Genomic DNA, 22,964 nt, shown 5'->3' with positions numbered 1-22,964 from the left:
ACACACAGTCCAGTCTCATTTGCCAAGAGTCTGGACCACATAATCTCACCATCATCCTCCTTTCTCCCACCATTGTGAGTCCCAGGAGACAAGTGATCCCACGCTCGGACACTCCAAGTAGCTCTTTACATTTTCATTTATTGATTCTGTCCTTTCGCCCTGCCCAAATATTTGAGCAGCCACGGTCAGAGGAATACCACAATGGAGGATGGCATTTATTGTCTCAAGAGGTAGATGATGATGAGACACAGTTGTCAACAAGTCGAGAGGACCAGAGTGAGGAAGTGGACGACGAGGTGATGGACGTGGAAGTCACTGACCCAACCTGGCAAGGTGCCATGCAGAGCCAGGGCAGCAGCGCAGAGGGGGAGGCACCTGCAACACCGCAAGAGGCAGTGGGGTGACCAGAGGGAGAAGGTGGGCAACTGTTTCCCAGAAGAATATACTGTTCATGGTTTCTTCTTTTTCTTGTCCTCTTCCTCATCCACTAAATCAACAGGGTCATCAAGCGGCCCCCGCGCCAAATTTTTCAAGGGTCATCATGCGGCCCTCACTCAAAATCTTTAGATCAGGGGTCCCTAAGCTGTAGCTCAAGAACCAAATGTGGCTCGCAGGCCCGTGATGTGTGGCTTGCGGCTGTATGCCAGCTGGTGCATTAGCACCTGCTGTAGCAAACAGCTATTGAGAGTAGATCTCTAGATTGTGACTTTTGTGTAACCCTTGTGATAGGTTCACTGGCGATATATGTGAGCTGAGATATGTGTGTCACGGAGGTTGTTATCTTCCGTTATGCGAAACCTAGAAGCTTGTCTTCAGCATGTTAGGTCCTGAAGAGGTTAATCAGCCATGTTTGGGTTGTTTTTTTTGTGAGTAGGTGTGAGATGGGCGGGACGCCTATTCACCATATCTACACCTCAAGGGTGTGGCTGGAGAGTTTTTTTTTTTTTTGTGGTCTGTTTGGAGACCAGGACGTCTCCTGTGTGGAACTTCAGGGAGAGCTGAAGTTTACTATAACCTGAGCGGGCGAGTCCCGTATGCATAAGGACTGTGTAATACTTTACCTTTTTGTTTGCCAGTAGGCCAGCAAGGCTGTGTCTGATTTGTTGAGCCTGCAGTACTTAATGCCATATTGAATAAACATGCAGATGAAAATGTTCCTGTGTCTACCTCTGAAAGCAGCCAAGTGAGTCAATCTACCACACCCTGCACAGAAGAGCAGATCTGAATGGGGGTAAGATAGGAAACCCTGGAACTTGGCATACTGCCTTGGTGTGATTTCATTGGAAAAGCTTTGAATGTCATTATACCAGTAATGGGAGCTCTGGATGTCGTTACTGTGATGGGGGCAGGAGCTGAATGTGGCTCGCGACTTTCTCTCAGAGCTGAATGTGGCTCGCGACCAGTACCAGGGGTAGGCAGGGTAGGCACCTGCCTAGGGCGCTACCTCCTGCCTCCTCGAGGGGAGCACAATTTGGGGAAAAAATACCTACCGACATTGCTGAATGCCTGTAGTTGCTCAGTGCCTTCCCCCAGCCACAGGCATTTAGCACAGTGACACAGGAGAGCAGTATCAGTCACTGACACCGCTCACCGCTCTCTCTGCCTGTGCCCCAGGCAGCGCTTCTTCCATGCACTCAATTGTATTCTTGTTTATCAGACGCAAATACAATTGAAGTGAGCGCCACCCCAGACTGTAATAGACTCCCTGTTCCACCGGTGACTCCATGAGAATGCAGGCCATTTCTGGCCTGCGCACTGAAGGAGACGGCGCACGCAGAAGACGTGGGATGGTGTAATACAGTGGCGCCATCAAGCGTCCACTGCTGCACTTCATAGAAGAAGAGATGGCGGCTGTGCTGGATGGCGATCCTGGATTAGGGGAGTATGAGCTTTTTTTTTTAAAAAAAAAAAATGTACTTATAATATGATTATTATTTATTTATTTATATAGCGCCATTGATTCCATGGTGCTGTACATAAGGGGTTACATACCAGATACAGATATATCTTACAGTAAACAAACTAACAATGATAGACTGGTACAGAGGGAAGAGGACCATATTAGTTGACTAATGAATGGGGTCATCACAAGAGGGCTTGTGGGGATATTCTACTGAGGGATGCTGGCTGTTGGCCTATCACACTGCGGGGTACATATTTTACTGGGGGCCTATTACACTATGGGATATATATATATTATAATGCAGGCTGACTGTGGGGAACATTAATACTGGGGGCCTATCACACTATGGGGTACATATTATACTGGGGGCCTATCACACTATGGGGAACCAGGAAGATCCAGCTGAACAAATCTTCTAAAATCCATATTTTATTGGGTCATGCAAAAAATATTAAAAGTCCACCTTGGAGAGCAATGATTAAGAACTTATAGTTCGAAACGCGTTTGCTGTTCCTCTCCAAGGTGGACTTTTAATATTTTTTGCATGACCCAATAAAATATGGATTTTAGAAGATTTGTTCAGCTGGATCTTCCTGGTTCCTCATTGTTCGTCTGGTAGCACTCCTGGCTCCGTGCTGTTGATCTTCTAGGTGGGTGAGCTGATTTTTCTCTTTCTTTTTCTATCACACTATGGGGTACATATTATACTGGTGGCCTGTCACACTATGGGGTATCAATAATATAACGCTACAAGCGTCCCTCTGTCTGAAGCCTCTATAGACTGCGCAAGCGCGACACGCCTGCGCAGTCTGGCTCCAGACAGAAGAATGCATGGATCCGTTACAGGTAACAGAAGTGTATGGCACCGGAGATCACGGTATGCGTAGACACTGAACACATACCACGATCTCCGGCGCCATACTTACATATTTATCTGACCGGGAGGAGCGTTGCCGCGGCGCCTTTCTTCTCGCAGGAGACCGGGGCAGGAGTGAAGGCGTAGGAATTGGCGCATGCGCATAGCGCTATCCGGTGCTATTTTACTGAAGACACATTTGCAGTGTGTCTTCAGCAAAATGGTGCCGGACAGCGCGGTATGGGCACGCGCGTACTCCGGCGCCACACTCCTCCTCCGGCAGAACAGGACACAGCAGCGCTGGAGCACAGGGATAAAAGGTGAGTATGTGGGTTTTTTTTTTGTATGTGTGCAGCGTGAAGGGGGTGAAGGGGCCACACATACCAGGATTGGGGGGTGAGGGGGCCACACATACCAGGATTGGGGGGTGAGGGGGGCCACACATACCAGGATTGGGGGGTGAGGGGGGCCACACATACCAGGATTGGGGGGTGAGGGGGGCCACACATACCAGGATTGGGGGGTGAGGGGGGCCACACATACCAGGATTGGGGGGTGAGGGGGCCACGCATACCAGGATTGGAGGGTGAGGGGGGCCACGCATACCAGGATTGGGGGGTGAGGGGGGCCACGCATACCAGGATTGGGGGGTGAGGGGGGCCACGCATACCAGGATTGGGGGGTGAGGGGGGCCACGCATACCAGGATTGGGGGGTGAGGGGGGCCAATCATACCAGGATTGGGGGGTGAGGGGGGCCACGCATACCAGGATAGTGATGAGGGCAGCACATAACAGGATGGAGGAACAGGATTGAGGAGCACAAATACCAGAATGGGGGCAGCACATACCAGCATGGGAGATCATATACCAATAAAAATGCTCGCCACCCAGGCTTAGAACGGGCTCAATAGCTAGTATATTATACTGAAGGCCTATCACACTATGTGGTATATATTATATTGGGGCTGGCTGTCCGGAACATTATACTGGTGGCCTATCACACTATGGGGTACATAGTAAACTGGGTGCCTATCACACTATGGGGTACATAGTGTGATAGGCACCCAGTTTACTATGTACCCCATAGTGTGATAGGCACCCAGTTTACTATGTACCCCATAGTGTGATAGGCCCCCAGTTTACTATGGGGTACATAGTATACTGAGGTTGGTAGTAGGGGACATTATACCTGGCTGTCATACTGTATATTGATATCATACTGTGTGGGGTATTGTACAGTATATAAGGGTCTGTGGGGGCCATTACACTGTATTGGTGACTATGGGGGTTATTATACTCTTTGGGGTGCTGTAGCCGTTATCACACTATATATGAAGGGCTGTGGTGGACATCATATGGTATACTGGGGGTCTTTTGTGGATATTATACTGTAGGGACAGCTGTGGTGGCCATCATACCTTGTAGGGGGACAGTGTGAGAAAGGTCACAGAATGGATATGGAGAGGGGACACCATGAAATGGGGGCACAGTATGGAGAGAGGTTAGCATGGCAGGGGGAGATATAGGGGCAGTGTGGATATATAAAGAGTGTAAGGGAAAACATCGGAGAGGGGACTACCAAGGTATAGGCTGTGGTTCATAAGGGTGGACGGTGTCACAGTTATATCTGATAATGGCAGACAGTGGGGTGGTTATAGATCATTAAGGCAGACAGTGTGGTGTGTGTAGCTCCTAAGGGCAGAGAGTGTGGAGGGCCATATACCATAGAAGACTTATTTAGGTCATAGTATGGAAAGATATTTTTATGTAGAGGGAATTTTAATAACACTTGTATTATTTAGGGCACTATGTGGGGATGTGCTGCAGAAGACCGGAGAAGAGGGAAGTCTGCAGACACGAGATGTGGATGTGAAAAGTCATCATGAAATCTGGACAAGATGGAGACGAAAATAAAGAACAACTCCAATCAGAGAAGTCACTTATAAGGTACCTGGATGTAAATGTTTATTTGTGATCCTGCATGCATATCATCAGTACTGTGGTACCTGTATGGTCCACAGTCTGATAATGATTGATTGCAACAACCCCCAGAATCTCTTTTCCATTGTTAAGGACATACAGGGAGTTGTAGGTTCATACGATAAAACTGTATTTGGGGCCAACTTGACAAAGCAATTGATTGCTATACTAAGCTTTAGGCTATAGTCATGTACTTATAGTGATTCTGGTGATACATTTGTGTACTGATTGTGGTTCTGGTAATGGATTCATGTACTGATGATGGAACCGGTGTATTTATTTACTGGTGGTGGATCTCATGATGCATTAATGTTCTGATGGTGGTTCTGGTCATGTATTCATGTACTGGTAGTGGTTCTAGTGACCTATTTAATTACTGATGATGGTTCTGGTGCCATATTTATGTACTATTGATGGCTCCTGTGTTCTGTTTATGTACTGATGATGTTTTGTTTTCGTATTCATGAACTGATGATGGTTCTGGTAATGAATACAGCACAAGAACAACCTTCAGTACATGAATGTCACCAGAACCACCATGAGAACAAGAATATGACATCAGATACCAGTTTTTTTTTACTTTTGCTGGTATTTTTTGGTGAAAAAGGTAACAATTTTAGTGGTCATTAAAGCTTGTTACCTGACCCATAGGAGGGGGAAAATGGGTTGCGTTAGGTATCCTGTTACCTTAATCTCTGACCCATTCCTTTGCTTGGGGGCTGAGGGGTCATTAGGGAGGGCATCATTGGCTTCATGTGTCTAGGGCACCAAAATACCTAGTCCCTGCCCTGCTCAGAAAGGTTGGGGACCTCTGCTATAGAAGGACTGTAAGGCAATAAACCCTGTCTAAATGCCTCTAATCCAAAACTATCCCTCCACTGAATGCAGGTAACAGCAGTTTTACTACAGAAAGGAAAATATGTAGCCTTGAAAAGGAATCTTGTTTTAATGCTGCAGGAGCGGAATACAAGTACTGCAAAAGAAATATTATTAAGCCCCGACTATATCTCTGCTCTAAACTATGTTCTCCCTCCTATAACAACTCCCTGAACACAGTGTGCCGAACATCACGTCACCGGTTCTTAAGACCCCATGACGCAATGCGGCTGGACAACACAGTAATGGCAGTATCCAACATGGCTAGGGCATTACCATGTACAAGAGCAATCCCCACTGTTTCATTGGCTGTCAAACAGGAGGCAAACGTGCGGGGAGGAGACTTGAGCTTGGCGCCGTGTAGCCGCGATACTTGATCGAGTAGCAAGCGCTCATCACTAATAAATACATACAGGGGATACTTGTACGACTTTCCGCAATCTTCACATTACTTGTGAAGAAATTTTATTTTTTTATGTCATCAGTCTCAAAGCACACAGATCTGTTATTTTTCTTGCTACCATGGCAACAATCGACGGCCTGCGATCACACAGCGAGATGTTGATGCAACTATCAACCACCCGGATGAGATGGTCGCTATTGATCACCGCATCTAAGGAGTTAAACAGCCCGTGCAATTGGCATATCGTAATAGTATATGACAGTGAGCAAACAGCCTCGGCATCGTGATGTACAGCAATGGCAAATATCAGGGAGAGATTAAGGGTATGTGCCCACAGTCAGAAGCCGCTGCAGGTTTGAAGCTACGTGTTTATACAGCATCAAACCCGCAGCAGCCAGATGTTACAGCATAATGGATGGGATTTCTACAAATCCTATGTCCACTATGCGTATCTGTGCACCTGCGGATCACTCCCGGAAACTGACATGCGGCGCGTCTTTAAGACCCGCAGCATGTCAATTCCTCTTGCGGGTCTGCTAGTGGACTTTCCCCATAGATTAACATCTATGAGGAAATTCTGCAAGTGAAAAAAAAAATCGCACCATTCATTTGCATAAAATAAGGGCAGAAGCCACGCAGCTGTTCAGTAGCGTGGAGCCGCAGCGGCTCCTGACCATGGGCACATACCCTAGAGGGATTTTCCAACAATCAATAAATAAAAAATCTACATGTCAAATCTGGGAATCTTTATGATGTTACATCGTCATCTTCTCCCCATTCAGGTCTCTATAATATCGGATCTTCTCAGTGGAGATCTCCTATATAAGAGAATTTTCTTGATTGACCCGTCAAGGATTGATAGGGACAGGGACAAGATGGCAGAGAGGATATTACACCTCACCCTAGAGATCCTCTTCCGGCTTACTGGAGAGGTGAGAGATTCTGATGACGTCACATTACATCATTCTTATCTATGGGAATAACAGATGGACAGAACTGGAGAGGTGAGGACTCTGGAAATGTCTGTAGTGAGATTTATTAATGTGTCTCTCCATAACCAGGATTACACAGTAGTGAAGAAGACCTCTAGTGAGCGCCATCAGGCCCCTGTGTCTGAGGGATGGGGAAGACTCCTGAGCCCGATCACGGGGCCTCCACCTCACCCCCTGAAACATGAGGACATCAATGACCAGAAGATCCTAGAACTCACCTTCAAGATGATAGAGCTGCTTACTGGAGAGGTGACACTGCTGGGAATGCTGGGACATTATACAGTAATGCTATGAAAGGATCGGGTAGATGATGGTATCATTGTATGTGTCAGGTTCCTATAAGGTGTCAGGATGTCGCTGTCTATTTCTCCATGGAGGAGTGGGAGTATTTAGAAGGACACAAAGATCTGTACAAGGACATCATGATGGAGGCTCCGCAAACCCTCACATCACCAGGTAATAGACAGGAGTAAATACACACGGCCTATAATTATCTGTATGTAAAGAATGAATTCAGTCCCTGTATGTGTTTCCTCCAGTTGTATCCAGTAAGAGGACAACACCAGAGAGATGTTCCCGTCCTCTTCTTCCACAGGACTGTAAACAAGAAAATCCCGATGTTCCTCAGGATCATCAGGTAGGTGGAGAGAATGGGTCATGAGATCTCCCCTATGATGTGTAGACGGTTGTGAAGGTCTTGTGCTCAGTCTTGTTTTATCCACCAGTATTATATGTTTTATACTTGTGTAATGAGAACAGTGAAGATGGCAGGATTAGAGCTGACCATAGCTGTGACTTTTACATGTGTGTGTTTATATACACCAGGATGCATTTGATAAATGGTTGCCTCCCGAGGATTCCCATCACCAATTGTAAAGACAAGTAACTGTTTAATATATGTATCTCTTACAGGTTATCTGTCTATCTATTTTATGTAGTGGTGCATTCTACTTCACTATTCTATGCTTTTATTAGTGCTGTACCATAGCACCCAACCGTCCCAGATCCAACGGGACAGTCCCGATTTAGAGGAGCTGTCCTGGGAAGTAAGAGCTATGTCCCAAACTTTCACTCACTTTGTGCAATATCTCGTCTCCTGCCGTGCAGCAACTGCCTATTGCTGGGGTTATTGCTCAGTTCCTCTTCCTCCTCCTCAGTGGGAGGGGCCGGCATCTCTCTACTCATACTTACATTCAGTTTAATAACCCATTCTTCTGTTTTATTAAAGTAGTTCAAACTCCCAAATTGTAGCATTGGAGGCAGCAGCAATAGAAACAAGTCACAGGCTGTCTGCCAAGTATAGGAGAATTCTCTACTTGAGCGTGACTCGTATTCTTCATTAGAGGAACATTGTACTGGTAAATAGAGCTACATCTTTATATTCCAGTGCATTTCTTTATACCTGTATTATAGGAGGAAAAGAAAACTCAGAGTCTGTTTTCTTAACCCCTTCGCCACCCTGGGATTTTCCGTTTTTGCATTTTCGTTTTTTGCTCCCCTTGTTCCCAGAGCCATAGCGTTTTTATTTTTTGGTCAATATGGCCGTGTGAGGGCTTATTTTTTGCAGGACGAGTTGTACTTTTCAACGCCATTACTAGTTTTACCATATCGTGTACGGGCAAAAAAATCCAAGTGAGGTGAAATTGCAAAAAAAGTGCAATACCACAGATGTTTTTTTTTTATTTTTTTACCACGTTCACTGAATGGTAAAACTGACCTGCCATTATTATTTTCCAGGTCAGTACGAGTTCGTAGACACCACACATGTATAGGTTCCTTTTTATTTAAGTGGTGAAAAAAAATTCCAAAGTTTGCTAAAAAAATAAATTGAGCCATTTTCCAAGACCCGTAGTGTCTCCTTTATTCGGGATCTGGGGCCAGGTGAGGGCTTATTTTTTGCGCGCCGAGCTGACGTTTTTATTGATACCTATTTGGCGTAGATCTGATGTTTTGATTGCCCGTTATTGTATTTTATTGCAATGTTGCGGCGACAAAAAAGCGTAATTCTGGCGTTTAGAATTTTTTCTCGTTACGCCGTTTACCGATCGGATTAATTCTTTTTTTCTATTGATAGATCGGGCGATTCTAAACGCGGCGATACCAAATATGTGTATGTAGGGGTTTATTTTTTTATATTTTATTTTGAATGGGGCGAAAGGGGGGTGATTTAAACTTTTATATTTTTTTTAATTTTTTAAAAACATTTCTTTTTCACTTTTTGCTTGCTTCTATAGTCTCCATAGGAGACTAGAAGCAGCACTTGTCTGATCGCCTCAGCTACATAGAGGTGATCAGCAGATCACCTCTGTGTAGCAGAAATGGTCCTGTGTATGAGCGCTGACCACAAGGTGGTACTCATAGCGACTGCAGACCCAGGGTTGTCATGCCCACCCATCTGTGACCCGCGATCACGTGACAGGGTCATCGATGGGCGGGGTAAGTGACTCGCTTCCGGCGCAGCGATGTTAAATGCTGCTGTCAAAGATTGACAACGGCATTTAACTGGTTAACTGCCGCGGGTGGATCGCGATCCACCCGCGGCTGTTGCGGGCACATGTCAGTTGTAATAATCAGCTGACATGTGACCGGTTCAGTGCGGACTCAGCGCCGGAGCCCTCACTGAACAGGGGGTGACAGCCTTGTGCGTACAAATACGACACAGGCTGTAAAGTGGCTAATATAACATTACTAAAAAACATTAAAAACAATTATAATGATTACATTTTAATGCATTTTCAAAAAAGATAAAAAAAATGTCTCTACTAAACCCATACAGCTTTGAATAAAAATGTGATGCTGAGCCTGTGTTCACACATAGTGCACATGCTACTTTTTTCTGATGCTTTTTTATCAACACGCTTTCTGCAGTTGTCTGTACCACTCTACACTATACCAATCTTCTCTGATTATTGCATTTTTGCTGCGCTTTTTATACATTTTCCCCCATATTTGATGTTTTTTTGGTGCAGATTTGAAGCAGCATTTTTACTGCTTTTTTATAGTACAGAAAATCTTTGATTCAGCACTTAAAAATGAAACTACATATTTGTTTACATGCATTTTCTTTAGGCTCCATATACAGGTGCATCTCACTAAATTACACTGTGTGCAGAATTATTAGGCAAGTTGTATTTTAGAGGATTATTTTTATTATTGATCAACAACTATGTTCTCAATCAACCCAAAAGACTCATAAATATCCAAGCTTAATATTTTTGGAAGTTGGAGTGGTTTTTTTTAGATTTGGCTATCTTAGGAGGATATCTGTTTGTGCAGGTAACTATTACTGTGCAGAATTATTAGGCAACTTAATAAAAACCAAATATAATCCCGTCTCACTTGTTTATTTTCACCAGGTAAACCAATATCCGTGCACAAAATTTAGAAATAAACATTTCTGACATGCAAAAACAAAAAAAATTAGTGATCAGTATAGCCACCTTTCTTTATGATGACACTCAACAGCCCTCCATCCATAGATTCTGTCAGTTGCTTGATCTGTTTTCAATCAACATTGCGTGCAGCCGCCACCACAGCCTCCCAGACACTGTTCTGAGAGGTGTACTGTTTTCCCTCCCTGTAGAGCTCACATTTTATGATGGACCACAGGTTCTCTATGGGGTTCAGATCAGGTGAACAAGGGGGCCATGTCATTATTTTTTCTTCTTTTAGACCTTTACTGGCCAGCCACGCTGTGGAGTAGTTGGATGCATGTGATGGAGCATTGTCCTGCATGAAAATCATGTTTTTCTTGAACGATACCGACTTCTTCCTGTACCACTGCTTGAAGAAGTTGTCTTCCAGAAACTGGCAGTAGGTCTGGAATTGAGCTTCACTCCATCCTCAACCCGAAAAGGTCCCACAAGTTCATCTTTGATGATACCAGCCCATACCAGTACCCCACCTCCACCTTGCTGGCGTCTGAGTCGGAGTGGAGCTCTCTGCCCTTTATTGATCCAGCCTCTGGCCCATCCATCTGGCCCATCAAGAGTCACTCTCATTTCATCAGTCCATAAAACCTTTGAAAAATAAGTCTTAAGATATTTCTTGTCCCATTCTTGACGTTTTATCTTCTGTTTCTTGTTCAAAGGTGGTCGTTTTTCAGCCTTCCTTACCTTGGCCATGTCCCTGAGTATCGCACACCTTGTGCTTTTTGATACTCCAGTAACGTTGCAGCTCTGAAATATGGCAAAACTGGTGGCGAATGGCATCATGGCAGCTTCACACTTGATTTTCCTCAATTCATGGGCAGCTATTTTGCGCCTTTTTTGGTCAACACGCTTCCTGCGACCCTGTTGGCTATTTGCCATGAAATGCTTGATTGTTCGGTGATCACGCTTCAAAAGTTTGGAAAATTCAAGACTGCTGCATCCCTCTGCAAGACATCTCACAATTTTGGACTTTTCAGAGCCGGTCAAATCTCTCTTCTGACCAATTTTGCCAAAGGAAAGGAAGTTGCCTAATAATTAAGCACACCTTATATAGGGTGTTGTTGTCATTAGTCAACACCCCTCCTCATTACAGAGATGCACATCACCAGATTTACTTAATTGGTAGTTGGCTCTCAAGCCTATGCAGCTTGGAGTAGGACAACATGTATAAAAAGTATCATGTGATCAAAATACGCATTTGCCTAATAATTCTGCACGCGGTGTAGAATATCGTCAAAAGTTAATTTGTGTTTTCATTGGCTGTAAGTCACAATCATCAACAGTAACAGAAATAAACACGTGAAATAGATCACTCTGTTTGTAATGACTCTATATAATATATGAGTTTCACTTTTTGTATTGAAGAACTAAAATAAATTAACTTTTTGATGATATTCTAATTTAGTGAGATGCACCTGTATTACTATTTAGAGAAGAAACTCCAAAAAACACACAGTTCAACATAGTGGGTATGAGTTTTCATGAAATCCTATCCACTTTCCTTGGACCTTTTAGGCCGCATTCACATGTAGCATAAATGCTGAGATTTTTTCTGCTAGATTTGTTTGCGCAAAAAAATAAAATATTCTGCATTTAACTGTCCAAGCAAAGATGATGTGATGTCATGAAAACTTCAGACCACTTATCTACTAAAGTTCCTATTGAACTGATAAGTTTTGGTGTTTTCTTTTCCTTTTCAGGCTCCCCTAGGCTTTCATGGGGAGCCTAAAAAGAACACAGTTAAAAATTGCTGTTGTTTTTTTAAGTTCTAAATAAAAAAATTTCTGTACTGTAAAAAATACATTAAAAACGCCGCTTCACATCTACACCAAAAATGCATCAAATAAGGGGAAAAATGCATAAAAAATGCAATAATCAGAGAAGATTGCTACTGCGTACTTTGGTGCAGTCACTTGCCGAAAACTTGATAAAAAGGAGCAAAAAGATTGCAGCATTTGCGCTACATGTGAACATGGCCTTACACGCACGTTTGACAAAATTGCATTTAAAAAAAACTACACTACATTTAGCAAAAAAATAAGAATATGGTGTAGATTACATAAAAATGATAAAGGTCTGGCTGCTACAACTATGAATGAACAAAAGTAAATTTGTAGGTCCCAAACGTTGAATCCAGCGGGACTGTCCCAGATTTGCATCTACGCCCTGCAGTCCTGGGTGGTCTGCTACATGCCCCTCAATGCAACCATGTCACCTCTAACATCTTCTGCCAGGGTAGAAAGAAATGGTGAATGGGTGTGGCATGGGGGTGTCGCTATGGGCTTGTCAAAAAACTTGCTGTGGCTCTCTATGCGCCCCGAATAATTTCTCCCTCTTTCTCTTTTGTAAAGGTTGGGAGGTATCGGTGTATTATCAGATACCAGACAATGAATCCCCTCCTACTGTCCCATGGTGGACTGATTGTACTCTGCAGTTCCAGTGGGGAAGGGGCAACTCCTCAATGTCAAAGTGTGAAATGACCGTCTAGCAACAGTCTGTCAGAGTCCTATTTTTTATTTCTAGCAGAGCTCACTTCACTTTTTTTTTTCCAACTAAGCCTCTGCCGGGGCCTCAGAGGTGCCCCAAATAGTACTGTCCCTACCTCTGCACCTCTTATGTACTCTCTCCAACCATTGTTACTCCAGAATGCTACCATATGTCATCGGCAGTCTCCATGCCTACCCACAGTAACCCTCTCTTCTTCAGATATATAGAAAGCGCTTTCTATGTATGGTTGAGCCACTACGAACTCCAGTGACGGCGGAAAGGATATTACACCTCACCCTAGAGATCCTCTTCCGGCTTACTGGAGAGGTGAGAGATTCTGATGACGTGACATTACATCATTCTTATCTATGGGAATAACAGATGGACAGAACTGGAGAGGTGAGGACTCTGGAAATGTCTGTAGTGAGATTTATTAATGTGTCTCTCCATAACCAGGATTACACAATAGTGAAGAAGACCTCTAGTGAGCACTGTCAGGCCCCTGTGTCTGAGGGATGGGGAAGACCCCTGAGCCCAATCACGAGGCCTCCACCTTGTCTCCTGATACATGAGGACATCACTGAGCAGAAGATCCTAGAACTCACCTACAAGATGATTGAGCTGCTGACTGGAGAGGTGACACTGCTGGGAATGCTGGGACATTATACAGTAATACTATGAAGGGATCAGAGGGATGACGGTATCATTGTCTGTTTCAGGTTCCTATAAGGTGTCAGAATGTCACCATCTATTTCTCCATGGAGGAGTGGGAGTATTTACAAGGACACAAAGATCTGTACAAGGACGTCATGATGAAGGTTCCCCAGCCCCTCACATCACCAGGTAATAAATAGGGCTAAATACACACGGCCTATAATTATCTGTATGTGAAGAATGACTTCAGCCCCTGTATGTGTTTCCTCCAGTTCTATCCAGTAACAGAACAATACCAGAGAGATGTCCTCCTCCTCTTCTTCCACAGGACTGTAAACAAGAAGATCCCGACGTTCCTCAGGATCATCAGGTAGATGGAGAGAAAGTGTCATGAGATCTCCTCTATGATGTGTAGACGTCTGTGAAGGTCTTGTCTTCAGTCTTGTTTTATCCACCAGTATTATATGTTTTATACTTGTGTAATGAGAACGGTGGAGATGGCAGGATTAGAGCTGATCATAGATGTGACTTCTCCATCTGTCGGTGACTTTTACAATATTTGTTTTTAGGGTAAAGATCTGACCCATATTAATACTACAGAGACATATGTGAGGGGTGATGAGCGGTGTAAAGAGGAGATTCCTACATATGACTATCCAGGTGAGTAGTAACCACTGCATGTAGAGAAGTAACAGATTCTTCTCAGTCACTGGCTTTGGCTGCTTTTTGGGTTGTGTTGTCCATCGTGTGGTGATCAACTCACTTTGCTGCTTAAAGAAGTAGTCACAGAAACACTTTTTCGCTTAAGTTTTCAACTGGTTTATTAAAATTGTACTGCATAACAAGTCCAAAATTAGGTAAACCAACCCTGCCCTTCCGGCATAACAGGAAAAACAAAATAGCATACAGCACAGTCTGTGTTGCTGCGGGGATCCGCCCCCTCGGGGGAACAAAATAAGGTTCAGTTGTCTTTAACACGAGCACAGCTCTGGAGCTCTCATCTCCAGACACACCGAACACTGAATGAATCCAAATGCTCCACATTTACCTTCTGGACCACACCCTGGGGTGGAGATATGGTGAACAGCCTCCCACCCACAGAAACCCAGCCCTTAATATGGCCAATTAACCCCTCTCAGTACTTAGTATACTGGAGTATTTTTCCAGGTTCATATCACTGAGGTTAACATCCTGAGTGACACATATCTTCAATCCAGTATTTTACCAGTGACCTTCTCACAATCCATATCACAATCATGTGGTTTCCATTTTTTCAGTATACCATTGCATGCTCCGCCACCCAAAACAGTCCACATTAGTTTAGACATTTATATAAGATATTGTACTGGAGCCATCCATTGTTGAATCTGAGATACAAGAAAATAAAAAAAAACCTTCTTAGAAAAGTAAATTAAGTTTAATTTTTAACCTTAACCAAATGTGAATTTTTGTACAATAACAGCAGAATTTCCCTTTTTCCTGACTTTTCAGTTTCTGTGAGAAAAGAACCAACTAACTTTAAATAGGTTCACGATAAACTACACAAAAAATTATACTTCTCTGCCATGATATGTCTCTAACCTCTGCGTGATTGATGGCTGTAAATGATTCCATCACATAAATTCCATAATGATTTCAACCTAAGGAATGAAAATTACTGGGCCATCTCTCCTGAAATGCGAAAAACTAATACTTTTTCTACCTTTACCTTTCTAGTCAGGACTTATAGTAGCTTCAATTATCCATCATGAATGAGTGTAACTCCGATTTAGGTTTTCTCTAAATATCTAAAACTCATCTGGCAGAAAATATTGGATAGTTTGGATTGCCAAGTCATATACTCTAATTACCCAGAGATGTGTCACCATGAATTCCTAAATCATTGACGATAAAGACTGTCGGGATGGGGAGCAATCCTTTTAGTAGATATGTCACCCTTTTATATATACAGTTATATGAAAAAGTTTGGGCACCCCTATTAATCTTAAGCTTATTGTTTTATAAAAATTGGTGTTTTTGCAACAGCTATTTCAGTTTGATATATGTAATAACTGTTGGACACAGTAATGTTTCTGCCTTGAAATGAGGTTTATTGTACTAACAGAAAATGTGCAATCTGCATTCAAACAAAATTTGACAGGTGCATAAGTATGGGCACCTCACCAGAAAAGTGACATTAATATTTAGTAGATCCTCCTTTTGCAAAAATAACAGCCTCTAGTCGCTTCCTGTAGCTTTTAATGAGTTCCTGGATCCTGGATGAAGGTATTTTTGACCATTCCTCTTTACAAAACAATTCCAGTTCAGTTAAGTTTGATGGTCGCCGAGCATGGACAGCCCTCTTCAAATGATCCCACAGATGTTCAATGATATTCAGGTCTGGGGACTGGGATGGCCATTCCAGAACATTGTAATTGTTCCTCTGCATGAATGCCTGAGTAGATTTGGAGCTGTGTTTTGGATCATTGTCTTGCTGAAAGATCCATCCCCTGCGTAACTTCAACTTTATCACTGATTCTTGAACATTATTGTCAAGAATCTGCTGATACTGAGTGGAATCCATGCGTCCCTCAACTTTAACAAGATTCCCGGTGCCGGCATTGGCCACACAGCCCCAAAGCATGATGGAACCTCCACCAAATTTTACTCTGGGTAGCAAGTGTTTTTCTTGGAATGCTGTGTTTTTTTGCCGCCATGCTTAACGCCTTTTTGTATGACCAAACAACTCAATCTTGGTTTCATCAGTCCACAGGACCTTCTTCCAAAAAGAAATTGGCTTCTCCAAATGTGCTTTTGCATACCTCAGCCGACTCTGTTTGTGGCATGCTTGCAGAAGCAGCTTCTTTCACATCACTCTCCCATACAGCTTCTCCTTGTGCAAAGTGCGTTGTATAGTTGACCGATGCACAGTAACACCATATGCAGCAAGTTGATGCTGCAGCTCTCTGGAGGTGGTCTGAGGATTGTCGTTGACTGATCTCACCATTCTTCTTCTCTGCCTTTCTGATGTTTTTCTTGGCCTGCCACTTCTGGCCTTAACAAGAACTGTCCCTGTGTTCTTCCATTTCCTTACTATGTTCCTCACAGTGGAAACTGACAGGTTAAATCTCTGAGACAGCTTTTTGTATCCTTCCCCTGAACAACTATGTTGAATAATCTTTGTTTTCAGATCATTTGACAGTTGTTTTGAGGAGCCCATGATGCCACTCTTCAGAGGAGATTCAAACAGGAGAACAACTTGCAAGTGGCCACTTTAAGTAGCTTTTCTCATGATTGCATACATCTGGCTATGAAGTTCAAAGCTCAGTGAGGTTACAAAACCCAAAAAAGTGCTTTAGTAAGTCAGTAAAAAGTAGGTAGGAGTATTTAAAACAAGAAAATGATAAGGGTGCCCATACTTATGCACCTGTCAAATTTTGTTTGAATGCAGATTGCACATTTTCTGTTAGTACAGTAAACCTCATTTCAAGGCAGAAACATTACTGTGTCCAACAGTTATTACATATATCAAACTGAAATAGCTGTTGCAAAAACACCAATTTTTATAAAACATTAAGCTTAAGATTAATAGGGGTGCCCAAACTTTTTCATATAACTGTATATATATATGAGTTTTAGGCTTTAAAAGTTCCACAACCAGTTTTCATATGTTCTTGGAAATTTACAAAACCTATTTTTTGAGGGGTTTATATTTTAGAAAACTGCACTCCTGATAGTACAAAACAACACATTAAGGCTGTGTGCCCACAAATCGGATTTAATGCGTTTCAGTGGCGGTATTTCCGCTGCGGAAGCGCATTAAAATCGCTTGTTAAGAGGTCTCCAATGTTTCCCGATGATAATCCGCATGTGCTGTGCACATGCTGCGGAAATTTCCTCTGTGGATTATCATTGCGGAAAAATCCGCAGCACTACCAAAATGGGCGAAATTTCACAGCGAAATCGCGCCCATAGACTTGCATTGGATCGCGGCAAACCCGCATGTATATACATGCGTATTTGCCGCGGTTCAATGCGCAGATGGTACCCGGGTCGGGAGAAGAGGAGACTGCTACTCCTCTCATCTGACCCGGGTACCATCATTCCCTCAAGTTAAAAAAGAATTATAAAGTAAAAACTAAAAAAATTTTTTCATACTCACCTCTCCGGCGGCTCCCGGTCAGCGGTTAGCTGATGGTTGCGTGACCATCAGCTGATAAATGACGTCATCAAAGGTCCTGGCAGTACACCGCGGGCCGCCGAGAAGAGAGGATCGCCGCCGGGAGGAGACCGGGTTTTTTTTTTTCTTTTTACTTCTTAATTCTTGTTTGTTTGTTTTTTACTATAGATGCACTATTTGAAAGCAGAACTCTCCTCATAAGTTGGTCACACAATATAAATCTAATTGTATGGATTTATATTGTGTGACCAACTTATATTGTCAAGCCTTTTCCAAATGCATTTGAGTGATGCTCAAAATCGCTTGAAAAAACGCATGCATAAACGCATGTAAAAACGCTTAAAAAACCCATGTAAAATCCGCATGCATTTTTTTTGCCAGGGAGAGGAAAAAACGCTGAAGAAATTTCTGCTTCAAATCTGCATTGTAGGCACATATCCTTAAGAAGTTTGTTCGCTGTGCAAAAAATATTGCAAAGTGGAATGCAATAATTAAAAATTATCATTATTTTTCCTCAAAAATGTTGATGTACCCCAAATATTTTTTAACCCCTTCATGATCTTGCGATTTTCCGTTTTTCTGCTTTTGCTCCCCTTCATCCCAGAGCCATAACGTTTTTATTTTTCTGTCAATAGAGCTATATAAGGGACTTTTTTTGTGGGACAAGTTGTACTTTTGAATGACACCATTGATTTTACCATACAGTGTACTGGAAATGGGGGAAAAAAATCCAAATGCAGTGAAATTGTAAAAAAAAAAGTGCAATTCCACTATTGTTTTGTTTTTTTTTATTTACCAAAATCACTATATGATAAAACTGACCTGCCATTATGATTCTCTAGGTCAGTACCAGTACGCGTATACCAAACATGTATAGGTTCTCCTTTATTTGAATAGTGAAAAAAAATTCCAAAACTGGAAGGAAAAAATTTTGCTTATGTCACCAGTTTCTGAGACCCCTAGCATCTATATTTTTCTATGGCTGGGTGAGAGCTTATTTTTTGAGTGCCACATCAAAAGCAGGGACACGACCTTTGAGGTACTAATACGTCAAAGGTTGTGAAGGGGTTAATTTTCACAAAGGGTAATAGAAGAAAGTGGGTTCCACACTTTATTCTGCAGTTTCTCCGGAATTTGCCAGTTCCCTATATATAGTTGTACTTTACTGTCAGGGCGCATGGCAGGGCTCAGAAAGGAAGGAGCGCCATTTGAATACTGGAAAGCAGATTTTTCTGTAATAGTTTGTGGTCACCATTTCTAGACTCATAACGTGCCAAAATGGCCGAAAACTAAATCAGTAGAAAACCCCATAAAGTGACGCCAAGTTTGAAAAATATACCCCTCAGGGAATTCATTTATCGGTGTAGTGACTCTAGACACTTTTTTTCATAAATTATGCTGTGGATTTGCAGAGCTAAAATTACAAGTATGCCATTTTAGTGCCCAATACGTTATGCTCAGTTTTTGCTTTTGGAGATTCGCCCATAATAAATTGTGTTCTTCCCTATACAGCAATGCCATATATGTGGATCCTAATTGTGGTTTGAGCACACTGCACAGCTTAAAAGGATAAAGACATTTGACTTTGAGAGTGTGGATTTTGCTGGATTGGTTTTTGGAAGTTGTATCTGTTTGGGCTACATATTATTTTTGATGTTTTTTTAGTCCACTGTTTAGGAGGCAAAATGAACAAAAACAACTGAACATCATGCCCTAGTGGTTCATACTGAGGTCTATTGTTATATTATGAAATGTTTTTTTTTCCTTGTTGAATTTTGCAACAAAAATTTGCGTTTTTTATGTATATTTTACATAGAGATGTTGTAAAAATATAATTTTTAGGATTATTTTATTGAAAAATAATAATTGTTTTTATTATTGGCAGATGACTATACCAGGAAATCAGAGGGACATCTGTCATCTTCAATTTTTAAATATGATGACCTTGTTGTCTCAAAAGATATAACTGAATTGTATAACACTGTTCCTGATACACCATCATCACATGAGAGCGTCCACAGAGAGAAGTCATATTCATGTTCAGAATGTGGAAAATGTTTCACAGTCAAATCAAGTCTGGTTAATCATGAGAAAACTCACACAGGGGAGAAGCCATTTCTATGTTCAGAATGTGGGAAATTTTTTAACAAGAAATCAAATCTTGTTAGACATCAGAGAATTCACACAGGGGAGAAGTCTTTTTCATGTTCAATATGTGGGAAATGTTTTCCAGATATATCTCATCTTGACAAACATCAGAAAAGTCACACCGGGGAGAAGCCGTTTTCATGTTCAGAATGTGGGAAATGTTTTCCAGAGAAATCAAATCTTGTTAAACATCAGAGAACTCACAAAGAGGTGAAGCCATACTTATGTTCAGAATGTGGAAAATGTTTTACTCATAAATCATTTTTAGTTCTACATGTGAGAACACACACAGGGGAGAAGCCATTTTCATGTTCAGAATGTGGGAAATGTTTTACACAGAAAATAAATCTTGTTGTACATCAGAGAATTCACACAAGTGAGATGCCATATTCATGTTCAGAATGTGGGAAATGTTTTAACGAGAAATCAAATCTTATTAGACACCAGAAAATTCATACAGGAGTGAAGCCTTTTTCATGTTCTGTATGTGGGAAATGTTTTACGCAGAAAATAAATCTTGTTAAACATCAGAGAATTCACACAGGGGATAAGCCTTTTTCATGTTCATTATGTGGGAAATGTTTTCCAGACATATCACATCTTGTTAAACATCAGAGAATTCACACTGGGGAGAAGCCATTTTCATGTTCAGAATGTGGGAAATGTTTTCCAGAGAAAGCAAATCTTGTTAAACATCAGAAAACTCACACAGGGGTGAAGTCTTGTTCATGTTTAGAATGTGGGAAATGGTTTGCAAACAAATCAAATCTGCTTATACATCAGAGAGGTCACACAGGGAATAAACCAAATAAACCATATTCATGTTTAGATTGTGGGAAATGTTTTACTCATAAATCATTTTTAGTTGCACATGAGAGAACTCACAGCGGGGAGAAGCCATTTTCATGTTCAGAATGTGGGAAATGTTTTACACAGAAAATAAATCTTGTTATACATCAGAGAACTCACACTGGAGAGAAGCCATATTCATGTTCAGAGTGTGGGAAATGTTTTAAAGTGAAATCCCATCTTATTAGACACCAGAGAATTCACACAGGTGAGAAGCCTTTCTTATGTTCAGAATGTGGGAAATGTTTTACACAGAAAACACATCTTGTTGAACATCAGAGAATTCACAGAGGGGAAAAGCCACATTTATTTTCAGAATGTTAGAAATGTTTCACTTACTATTCAGAACTTTTTAAGCATAAAAAAATGCACACAGAAAAAATCAATATAATACATAATTTTTATAATACAATAAACTGAGAAATGTTTTACTCGAAAATCATAAATGGTCGACCATCAAAACCATATATTTTATTGACAAATTGTACAAGAAAACAGAACAGTTAAAGTAAAGACGAATAAATGAGAAAAAGAAAAGCAATTTAGAGCTCGCATTAGAATTAAAAAATATATGAAGCACCACCAGACATCTGTTACCTAAAATACAAATAAAAAGCAATATTCCACATGCATTGTATATTTCACCTTGTTTATTCAATATATGGAGAAAAATATTGCGACTTTCCCTTTTTTTCTTACAATAATCAGTTTAAGGAAAGTATACAAAAAATATATAGGAACATACAAAATGCATACATGTGATTTATAAAACATAGAGAGTGAAATTGAACATCTCTTTAACCCCTTCCTTCTGGAGCCCAATTTCATTATTGTGGTTTTTTTCACCCTTGTTTTTTATTATTTTGCAGGACGAGTTGTAGTTTTAAATGAGACCATTCACTTAACCATTCTGTGTTACTGAAAGACTGGAAACTTAATTTCCAGGTTTTTGTGAATAAATACAATTCTGCCATGGTTTTTGTGTGTTTTGTTTACATTCTGTGTTAAAAATTACTTTAAATCATGATTCTCCAAATCAGTACGATTACATGATGCCAAACTTGTAAAGATTTTTTTTTTAATTCTTTTAAGCGGATAAAAAAAAACCTCAAGATTTGTAAAAAAAAAATTTTGGTGTTTGTGTTGCCATTTTCCAAGACCTGTAACATTGCTGTGCGTTTATCGATTGAGCTGGGTAAAGGCTTGTTGTTTTGCATGACGAGCTGATATTTTTATTGATACCATTCTTGGCTGTACATGATATTTTGATCCTTTTTTATTACATTTTTAGGGAGGAGTAGGAACCTAAAAAACCCACGTCTAGCGTTTACTGATTGGGTTGACTAATTTTTATATTTTGATCAGACTTGTATGAACGTTGCAATGTGATATACACTGTGTGCAGAATTATTAGGCAAATGAGTATTTTGATCACATGATACTTTTTATACATGTTGTCCTACTCCAAGCTGCATAGGCTTGAGAGACAACTACCAATTAAGTTAATCTGGTGATGTGCAATTCTGTAATGAGGAGGGATGTTGACTAATGACATCAACACCCTATATAAGGTGTGCTTAATTATTAGGCAACTTCCTTTCCTTTGGCAAAATGGGTCAGAAGAGAGATTTGACGGGCTCTGAAAAGTCCAAAATTGTGAGATGTCTTGCAGAGGGATGCAGCAGTCTTGAAATTTCCAAACTTTTGAAGCGTGATCACCGAACAATCAAGCGTTTCATGGCAAATAGCCAACAGGGTCGCAAGAAGCATGTTGGCCAAAAAAGGCACAAAATAACTGCCCATGAATTGAGGAAAATCAAGCGTGAAGCTGCCAAGATGCCATTCGCCACCAGTCACTATTTTATTTGGTGCACAGGAGTATGCCAAATTAAAACAGATATTGGCATGCTCAGGAGTGACTATGTTGGTCAGAATGCAAAGGGTCCACCACTGGGTATACTGGTGAAAAAACCTCCCCGCTCACAGATGTTTGACTTGCTACATCTAGTCCAGATGTGGCTGCAGCCAGAGTCTTCCTCTCCTGCCCAGATGATTGAGTGCGTGGTGATGGACAGGTTCATCCATTCCCTACCCAGGCTGGTGCAGACCTGGGTTGCCCAGGGCGACCCTCAGAACGCGGACGACCTCGTGAGCCTGGTAGAGAGGTACCAAGTGGTCGAAAAATCCCTGGGGAAACCGGACATGGTCAATTCCTTGTATTGGAG

General features: G+C 41.7%; 1 protein-coding gene and 1 pseudogene across 3 annotated transcripts in view; both read left to right on the top strand.

Moving 5' to 3' along the window:
• The window catches only part of LOC141270620 (uncharacterized), a 70,869-nt gene extending 49,155 nt beyond the window's left edge, over positions 1–21,714 (top strand). For 2 of the 3 annotated variants that reach the window (XM_073680689.1, XM_073680690.1), the window contains exons 2-12: positions 4,563–4,707; positions 6,802–6,951; positions 7,081–7,260; positions 7,344–7,467; positions 7,551–7,648; positions 13,149–13,256; positions 13,386–13,565; positions 13,649–13,772; positions 13,856–13,953; positions 14,153–14,243; positions 19,628–21,714. In XM_073680689.1, coding sequence (XP_073536790.1) covers positions 6,895–6,951; positions 7,081–7,260; positions 7,344–7,467; positions 7,551–7,648; positions 13,149–13,256; positions 13,386–13,565; positions 13,649–13,772; positions 13,856–13,953; positions 14,153–14,243; positions 19,628–21,063 — 2,496 coding nt within the window. In that variant the 5' untranslated portion in view covers positions 4,563–4,707; positions 6,802–6,894 and the 3' untranslated portion in view covers positions 21,064–21,714. The remainder of the gene's footprint in view (positions 1–4,562; positions 4,708–6,801; positions 6,952–7,080; positions 7,261–7,343; positions 7,468–7,550; positions 7,649–13,148; positions 13,257–13,385; positions 13,566–13,648; positions 13,773–13,855; positions 13,954–14,152; positions 14,244–19,627) is intronic. The other variant, XM_073680691.1, reaches the window with a different exon arrangement.
• Positions 1–22,964, top strand: part of LOC141270625 (uncharacterized) — a 97,681-nt pseudogene that overhangs the window by 11,622 nt on the left and 63,095 nt on the right.

Source organism: Phyllobates terribilis, unplaced genomic scaffold (assembly GCF_046119375.1).
Source record: "Phyllobates terribilis strain yellow unplaced genomic scaffold, ASM4611937v1 Scaffold_5__5_contigs__length_657084704, whole genome shotgun sequence".
Classification (NCBI taxonomy): Eukaryota; Metazoa; Chordata; class Amphibia; order Anura; family Dendrobatidae; genus Phyllobates; species Phyllobates terribilis.
This window is presented reverse-complemented; position numbering and strand designations above follow the sequence as displayed.